The sequence below is a fragment of the Trichechus manatus genome, unplaced genomic scaffold, assembly GCF_000243295.1.
Source record: "Trichechus manatus latirostris isolate Lorelei unplaced genomic scaffold, TriManLat1.0 scaffold00177, whole genome shotgun sequence".
Classification (NCBI taxonomy): Eukaryota; Metazoa; Chordata; class Mammalia; order Sirenia; family Trichechidae; genus Trichechus; species Trichechus manatus.
Genome location: NW_004444113.1, coordinates 2,934,521 through 2,943,768, shown reverse-complemented (window position 1 = coordinate 2,943,768; position 9,248 = coordinate 2,934,521). Strand labels below are relative to the sequence as shown.

Below are 9,248 nucleotides of genomic sequence, written 5' to 3'. Positions count from 1 at the left end.
TCTTTGATGGTTACGAGGGAGGGGAGGGGTGGGGGGGAAATACTAAATAGACAATAGATAAGTGGTAACTTTGGTGAAGGGTAAGACAGTACAGAATACTGGGGAAGCCAGCATAGCTGGCACCGAACTGCTGGGCTGAGGGCTGTGGGGACCATGGTCTCGGGGAACACCTAGCTCAATTGGCATAACATAGTTTATGAAGAAAATGTTCCACATTCTACTTTGGTGAGTAGCATATGGGGTCTTAAAAGCCTGTGAATGGCCATCTAAGATACTCCACTGGTCTCACCCCATTTGAAGCAAGGAAGAATAAATAAAACCAAAGACACAAGGGAAAGATTAGTCCAAAGGACTAATGGACCACAACTACCACGGCCTCCACCAGACTGAGTCCAGTATAACAAGATGGTGCCCGGCTACCGCCACTGACTGCTCTGACAGGAATCACAACAGAGGGTCCCAGACAGAGCTGGGGGAAAATGTAGAACAAAACTCTAACTCACAAAAAAAAAAGACCAGACTTACTGACCTGACACAGACTGCAGAAACCCCGAGAGTATGGCCCCCACACACCTTTTAGCTCAGTAATGAAGTCACTCTTGAGGTTCACCCTTCAGCCAAAGATTAGACAGCCCCATAAAACAAAATGAGACTAATGGGGTACAACAGTCAAGGGACAAGGACTAGAAGGCAGGAGGGGACAGGAAAGCTAGTAACAGGGAACCCAAGGTTGAGAAGGGACAGTGTTGACATGTCGTGGGGTTGTTAACCATTGTCATAAAACAATGTGTACTAACTGTTTAATGAGAAGCTAGTTTTTTTCTGTAAACCTTCATCTATTGTACAATAAATTAAACAAAGGGGTTTTGTACTGTACACCAGTGCTTCTCACCACCTCACCTCAGGAAAACAAATCTTTTCTCCTCCCTTCCTTTCTTTCATGTTTGTTAAAGGGCAGTTACATTTTTTTCTTTTATACTTAATGTTTATATCAGAGATCTTGATTTTCCTGTATTATAACTATGCTTTTCTTTATTAACTCTCTAATCAATTTTAAGTGTTTAATCCTTCATGAGAAAGGCTTCTGGATGGCATCCAAAAATCCTTCTCTGTCCTTCTGATGTAGATAACAGAATCATCGTATTTTGTAAAAATCCACTGACGGCACAAAACCTAACTCTGGCCTTTTACAGATGAAGAGCTAAGATCCAAAGATCCCTGCTAGTTCACGGCACAGCCAGGTTCCCATCTCCCTGCTGGTTCGCGGCACAGCCGGGTTCCCGTCCCCCTGCTGGTTCGCGGCCCAGCCGGGTTCCCGTCCCCCTGCTGGTTCGCGGCACAGCCGGGTTCCGTCCCCCTGCTGGTTCGCGGCACAGCCGGGTTCCCGTCTCCCTGCTAGTCTGTGGCACAGCCAGGTTCCCATCCCCACACCCAGTCACCTCTCACCCTGCGTGCTACCTCAAGCTCTGAACTGTGCAGTAGGCAGTTTCCAGTTTCTCTATGAAGCTGGACTTGAACTTGAAGTCAGTTTTGTTCAGGGCAGTGTTTCTTTGCTAGTCATCTGCTCTGCACACAAGTGGCTTTTGCAGAGCTTCGCTGTCTCTGCCCCATTTCACCAAGAGGCAAGCAAGCAAAGGCCTGAGGCACTGGAGAACAGAGGAGCTAGCTACGGAGTTACCAGCAGAGGAGAACGCCAGAGCCAAGGGATGATGAACCCTCTCCAGAAATAAACACAGAGAGGAGGACATCTGAAAGACATCTCTGACCAAACATCTAGAACCAAGCCGCATTTAGAACAAAGACGAGTTTCATTAAATTAACTATTCCTTGTAAGTACCTGTTAAGTGTCCACTCATGGTTTTGTCGTGACTGTTGAATAACTGCCTGTATTTCAGTCTCGATGACTGAGGAACAGCCCATTCTGCCACTGGAGGGGCACTGGGGGGAGGGCAGAAGAAGAGGGTTAATAGTAAGAACAGCCTATTTTACTTCTTTAAAAACAGTGAGCTAAGCTGTGCTCCAGACAACGATGACTAGTTTAACATTTTATTCACTTTCTAATCACCATTTCTCCATTCTCTATAACGAGTATTTTCCATTTTTAAGTTTATAAACATTTCTCTAAAAATTGATAAGCTCATTATTTTTCTTGAGTCTCCTGGGTAAACGAAACAGACCAAGTGGCTGTTGCAAGTTATATAGATAATTTAATAATATGACAGCTCTCTAAAACGATGACCATCTCCTTGGAGCTGAGGCAATGCCATAAGGCCCAGGATTTTCTAGAATTCTAGAACGTTTCTGTTTTGATTTAAAAAGCAGTGCTGACAGTAAAGAAACAACGGCCTTTAAAGTTACTAATTGCCTGAAATGTCTAACTTTCTATACGCCAAAAAGCAGGACACATTCCTTAATGACGTGAAATTATCTCATTCTGGGAATTTTCCATTCCCATCCAGTGAAGAGCCTCCCAGAGCGGGAAGAGAACACTGCAAGGGTCACAGTGAAGCAGTGGGGCAGGAATGGCGAGAGCTCCGTCTTCATGACTGCGATCCAGGCCGACCTCTGCTTGCCAACGCACCTCAGCCCTGACCTGAGGAAAGCCTGCCAGCAGTCAGGGGGCGTCAAGGCCTGCTTAGAGGTCCGCTCCTCAGATGCCACTGCCCACGAGTCTCACATTGGTACCGATGCGTGTGAACAGCCTGATGGTGAAATCGGGTGATTTAAAAATACTGGCTGAGCTGACAGCAAAAATGGCACTCGACATCCAGGGCAGATGACAACTAATGCCCCACATGTGATTTTCTTTCATTTCAATAAAAGTATCTATTTCTCACACGGAAAAGCAAAATTTTAATCATAAATTGACCGTCTTAATTTATACACATATATATATCCTCATAATTTATATATGTTACCTATGCACTTATACTTACTACACACACTTCATAAAGAATAGGAAATCGCTTACAAACCCTTAAAAAGTACCTATATAAATTAACCTTTTTAAATTTTTGTAAAGTTTCCTATTTTATTACGTGCAAACTTTTCATACGGCCACACATTTTTATGCATCTCTCTTTAAAATAATTATTTTCAAAAGGTCACAAAATTAACTGAAAATGTGTGAAGTTTTCTTAATAAAAACCACTTACCAAGATCTACTCTGCTGTGAGTACGTCTGCAACAAGCCTCTCATTTTAAACTAATGATTTGCTAATTCTAACTCTTGCCTATTTGCCAAGAAGCTGACTATCTCTCTACTACACTCCAGGAAAGCCAGGGTGTTCCACACAGAAGCTGTCCCAGATTACACTTACCGAGTCATAGTCTTCTGCCCAAGTCCTGAGAATCTAAACAGACTAAAAGCTCATTGATAATATGTAACCAAAAGTTTATATGCTCTATCACAACAATTTGCTAGGGATTTGAATAATTGGTATTGAAAATTTGACTGACTACATTAGAAAATAAATCGTCCTCATGGCATTAAAGTTTGCTAACACTGACTGTTAACTCATTCTAATGTCATAAATAAGACATGTCAAAATCCCTTGTGGATGAGTCAGAGAAAGCTCAAAACTTCAGCATGGTATAGTGAAAAGAAGAAAAGATATGGAACTTGGTGACAGATAATCTGAGTTTAAGCCTCAGCCCTGCTGTCACTAGCTGGAAGCCACGGGGAGGAATGACCGTCTCTGGCTCGTCTTCCCATTCACAACCCTGAGACAAGGTTTATTTCCCAGGTGGTTGAGGGGGTTAAATGGGATTAATGGAGTACCTGACAAAGCAGATGCTCAACAAATATCCCTGCACCTTAAGAGTTAAAACCTCAGCTTAGTGAAACACAGATACCTGTTTCCCAGTCAGCTGAAGTCTAAAGAGCAAACTCACTAAGATGATGTGATTCATGGTTAAGAACACATGCTTTAAAATCAGAAAGAACTCGGTTCGACTCTTAGCTCTGCCACTTGGGAGTCACGTTATCGTGGGCAAATTACTTAATGTCTCTGAGCTTCGCGGTCACCCACAACAAGGAGAAAATAATGGGGCTATCTTATGGGGGAGAAGGAGATCATTCAGTGGGATCACGCAAATAAAGCATTTGGCACAGCGCTTTTCAGTTTATGGATTTTCTTTAAATCATTTTTTAAAGGTAATTATAAACAGATGAAAAGCACAGAGCTATGAAATTATGAGAAATCTATGTTAAAAAAGCAGTCTCATTCAAGCACTCTATGGTTCTCAGCCATCCAAGAGAGACTGAATTATATTCAACACTCTTTCAAAAGAGAAAATGATTTGATTCATTTAAGAAAGATTTCCAGGGAGGGGTGAAACAAGAAAAGATGGAATCGTCTTCATTTATATCCCCCATTATTCCAAAAAAAAAAGGAGACCTAATTTTTCATCTCTGTAGCAGCGTGTAAAGGGAAAAACCGGGGGGAAAGAAAATAAAAATATGGAAGACAATATGAAACAAGAATGGCTGAAATAGAATCAGTAAGGTCATACGAGCTGGGTCACATGTTGGATGAACTTGAACAGTTCACTAATCCATATAACTCATTTCATAAAAACTGGTCTTATATATGGTTTTACTGAGAATCCATAAGACAATCTGAGATAGAACTAAAAACAAGGACAATTGTGGCTCCAATCTTCATACAAAAATGTTTACAAATAAACTTCTAAATGGTTACACAAAATAGTTAATTCACTATTTTTCCTCCTACCCTGGAGTTCTATTTTACTATTTTTAAACATTTTTACTATTACCTATTTGTTGTCCTCTTTAAAAAAAAACGCAAAGCCTTTAAAGGAAATATCATGTCTTTGATTACTGTCATCTCTGTAACAAACAAACGCTAAGACCTAGTAACATTACCCAAATTAAGAAAATTATAACAGCTTTCTACAAAATACAAGAAGACAAAGAACACAGCTAATTCATTTTCAAATGAATGAGTTAATCAGATAATGGCTTTAACCAAGCCTCCCACTGAAAAACAAGCAAACTTACCTAGCCACGTCAAACGATTGTGCCTTCTGTAATTTAGTGTTTAACTGTGACCCTGGGCCAGATCGACTGAAGGAAGAACTCTTTGGCAATGTGGCTGCTGTAAAATAAACAAGTGTTGAGTAATTTTAATCCTACAAAGATAAGAAACTTTTTCCCATTTACGGAAATTAGAACGCACAGTCATCAAATCTGGGGCAGAAATAATCCCTCCCTTCTTACCTCCCTGGACTCAAAAAGTTACCCCTCTACTCTCTCCTGACTTTGCCTCTTGCCAAAAAACGTTCCCAGATTTATTCATTCTACCGAAAAACACCTCACTAGTTTAAGTAGTAATGCTTGCTTCCATAAAATTTTATTCTTCGTGAACCTTTTGGTATCATGTTTTATAAGGCCTGTTCTAATAGTTCAAGAGGTAACAGCTTACATGTGTAAAACGGCATTTTTTTTTTTTTAACGCTGCTGGAGGAGCTGAAGTATTAGTTCCAGATGTGACAGCCAAGAAGCCACAGACTGAGGTCCTGGCCAGTAACACGTGAAGCTAGGGAGGGTCAGTGTGGGGGTCTGATTCACACTGAGGCTGGTTAGCCTGGTGTCAGGAAAAAACAAAAGAAACAACTTGGAGCCTTCGTCACATCGCCCTCACTTGCAAAAGAACCGCAAAAGAAAACAAGCTTCAGGGTGGGTGGATTCACCAACACTCCTGGAAAGACAACTGCATACACCTCAACAGCCACCGGATCTGTAGTCACGGGCACGTAGGGAAGACGGACTACACGTGACAAGAAAATCTTTTTTTAAAAAAAAAGGTACATTCAGATTCTTTGGCCATAACTTAGGTTACATATGTAATAAATCTAGCGGGCCACAATCAAAACAATCATGATTCAAACATAATGCTAAAACCCATACTGTCATCACTACTGGGATTGGCTCAGACATATCCAAAGTAATTTTTTGTTATAATTTCCGTATTTATATAAATTCATTCAAGATCTGTTATACGAAGTTATCTACATGTACGGTTTATGCTTTCGTTTCACCGAAGGGAAAAAAGACTTTGAATAAGGCTTCAAAATGGAATGAACTAAACCAGGAACTTTTTAGTCCTTTCTTCCGATTCAGCGTGTACCACTACGACCCGCACGTAGTTAGTAAATGGCCTCCTTCCCTCTTTCCGCCCGGTTCACTCCACCTCCTCACAGAAACCGTGCACTGGGTCTCTTGTTTTTTAATCCTCGCGTCTTTCTACTCCTAAAGGACTGGCTTGCTGACTAGCAATTCTTAGCAGCTGAAGAAAAGTGGTACCTGATACACGAAAATAAGAAATGTTCCGAAACTGTTCAAACTTCAGTTGCTCTCATCAAGCCCTGGAGAGGAAATTACGTTCTCGGCTTTGGCTGCTGAGCGCACCTCTACCACCAGAGCACCCACCCACCCAACCAACCCACCCACCACCGTCGAGTCAGTCCCAACTCACAGCCACCCCATGGGACACAGGAGAACTGCCCCACAGGGTTTCCAGGAGCAGCTGGTGGATTCCAACTGCTAACCTTTTGGTTAGCAGCTAAGCTCTTAACCCCTGCACCACCAGGGCTCCACAACAGTACCCAGAGCTCTCTAATCCCATCCTCCTGTCCTCACTCCACCCTAGCACATCCCATTTAATCTGCTGAAGTAAGTGGGAAATCAAAAATTTTAAATGTCTAGACATTTCCCTCGGAAATAAAATAGCATTTAATCAGAAAGAGTGAGCCGACAGTCTGGGCAGGTCACATACCAGCGTGAGCAAACGCAGGCAGAGGCTGTATAACAGGTGGGGCACCGTTGGCCAGGGGAGGTACTGCTGCTGGAGGTACAGAAGATACCAGGGGTGGAGACATCCCCACAACTGGGATGGATCCCATTGGCACTGGAGCGACAGCTGTGAGGGGTGGCATGCTGGCGATACCTCCAATTCCTAGCAGGGAAAAATCCCAACAAAATTTACATTCAAGTCACATTTCAAACTTCAGTGATAACTAATCTGGGATGGCTAGAGGAAGAAAATCACTTTCTGGCTGTAATATAGTCTCGTTTTAAAATAGGTTTCAAATGAATCGTTTTTAAGATTATCAAAAATCATACCAAGGATGATATCAACTCAAAAAAAACCCACTGCCATCGAGTCAATTTCAACTCATAGCGACCCCGCTGGGTTCCCGAGGCTGTAAATCTCTACACGGAAGCAGACGGCCACAGCTTTCTCCCTCACCCACTGGGGGTTTCAAACTGTTGACCCTTCTGTTAGCAGTTGATCACTTTAACCACTGCGCCACCAGGGCTCCCTGGTCACGTCAAAAGGACTTAAAAAATCCAACTTTAAGAGAGATTTGCTGGCTAAAGATCAGCATCAATAGGAGTAATAACTGCTAAGGACTGAAAGTCATCAAATATAAATAAATCCAGGAGTTCATAATGCTATTTAAAAACAAATATAAATAAAACCTAATTGGTCACCAGGAAGAATATTAGGTGATCAACTGTTTATTTTGAACACTAGCAAATAAAGGGGAAAAAATTAAGTATTTATCTTGCCTTTACTATACAAACTGTAACTCAGGGTAACCAAATATTTGATGAGGGTGAATTTCTCTTTATAGAAGAAATGGCAGAAATAAAATAAATGTCTCCTGTCATTGTTTTAAAAAATATTTTATTGTGTTTTAGGGGAAAGTTTACACAGCGAATTAGGTTCCCGTTTAACAATTTTTATACAAATTGTTCCGTGACATTGGTTACAGTTTCCACAATGTGTCGGCATTCTCATTATTTCCATTCTGTTTGTTCTGTTTCCATTGCTCTAGCTTCCCTTCCCCTGCTTGCCTTCGGGTAAATGTTGACCGTTTGGTCTCACATAGTTGATTATTGAAAGGAGAACATTACTCACAGGTGCTACTGTTTGTTTTATAAGCCAATCTATTATCTGGCTGAAAGGTGGGAGTAGCTTCAGTGCCAAGCTCAAAGGGTAGCTCAGGGTGACTGTCTCAGGGGTTCCTTTAGTCTCTACCCGTCTAGTAAATCTGGTCTTTTTTAGGCATTTAAGTTTTGTTCTACATTTTTCTCTCTCCTCTGTCCTGTCATTTTTGTTTCTCTGTTTCAACTTCACCGTCTTCTTTTATATTAAGTAATTATGTTTTAGTGTACCATTTAAATGCCTCTGTAGATTTTTTTCAATTTCTTTCTTTTTTGTGTGCGTGATTTAGGCGAAAGTTTACAGAGCAAATTAGTTTCTCATTAAACCGTTAATATACAAATTGTTTTGTGGCATTGGTTGCCAACCTCTTTCTCTTTTCCTTCAATTTTTGAAGTTATTGTCTAAGTGGTTGCTCCAGGGAAATTTACGTGTTAATTTACCATAATCTACTTCAGATTAATACTAACTTAATTTTGGTGAAATCCAGAAATTTTACACCAATGTGGCTCATGCCCTTTCCCTCCTCCGTTTTACGACTGTCATACACATTACATCCACACATGTAATGAACCCAAAACTGCAGTCTCAGAATTATTGCTTTATATAATCTCAGGTCTTTTAAAGACACTAAGAGAGGAAATGAGAAAAAAAATATTTACAGGGTCTTTTATATTAACCCACATATTTATCGTTTTTGATGCTTGTCATTTCTTTCAGTATGTCAAGTTACCATCTGGTATCAACCCCTTTCACCCTGAAAGCTTCCTTCAGTATTTCTTTTACGGTGGGTGACTGGCAACACATTGTCTCAGTCTCTGTTTACTGTGGAATGTTGTTATTTCACCTTCATTTTTAAAGTACGGTTTTGCTGAATATAGAATTCTTGGTTGACAAATCTTTTTTTCTTTCAGCACGATGAGTATTCCACTGCCTTCTGGCCTCCACTGTTCCAGATGATAAATCAGCCATTATTCTTATTGGCATTCCCCTATATGTGATGAATTGTGTTTCTCGTTTTAAGATTTTATTTGAGGTTGGCTCTCATAGCTAACTGTGGTCTAGCTGTGGATCTCTTAGTTCTTCACCCCACTTAAGGTTTGTTGAGGTTCTCAGATTGTAGACTACCATATTCTTACACAAATATAATTCATGTTATACTTTTTTTTTTGCCAACTGCACCCTCCCCCCGATGAGGTATTTTCATAAGTGCGCTAAAAAAATTAGCATAGCATGCTTAAGGAAATACTTCACAAGGCGAGGGGCTGAGGCTGG

At 40.9% G+C, this 9,248-nt stretch overlaps 1 protein-coding gene across 2 annotated transcripts in view; it reads right to left on the bottom strand.

Moving 5' to 3' along the window:
- The window catches only part of ITSN1 (intersectin 1), a 221,749-nt gene that overhangs the window by 130,676 nt on the left and 81,825 nt on the right, over window positions 1-9,248 (bottom strand). For both annotated transcript variants that reach the window (XM_004386976.2, XM_023741323.1), the window contains 3 exons: window positions 6,801-6,980; window positions 5,024-5,120; window positions 1,838-1,938 (listed from right to left, as the gene is read on the bottom strand). In XM_004386976.2, coding sequence (XP_004387033.1) covers window positions 1,838-1,938; window positions 5,024-5,120; window positions 6,801-6,980 — 378 coding nt within the window. The remainder of the gene's footprint in view (window positions 1-1,837; window positions 1,939-5,023; window positions 5,121-6,800; window positions 6,981-9,248) is intronic.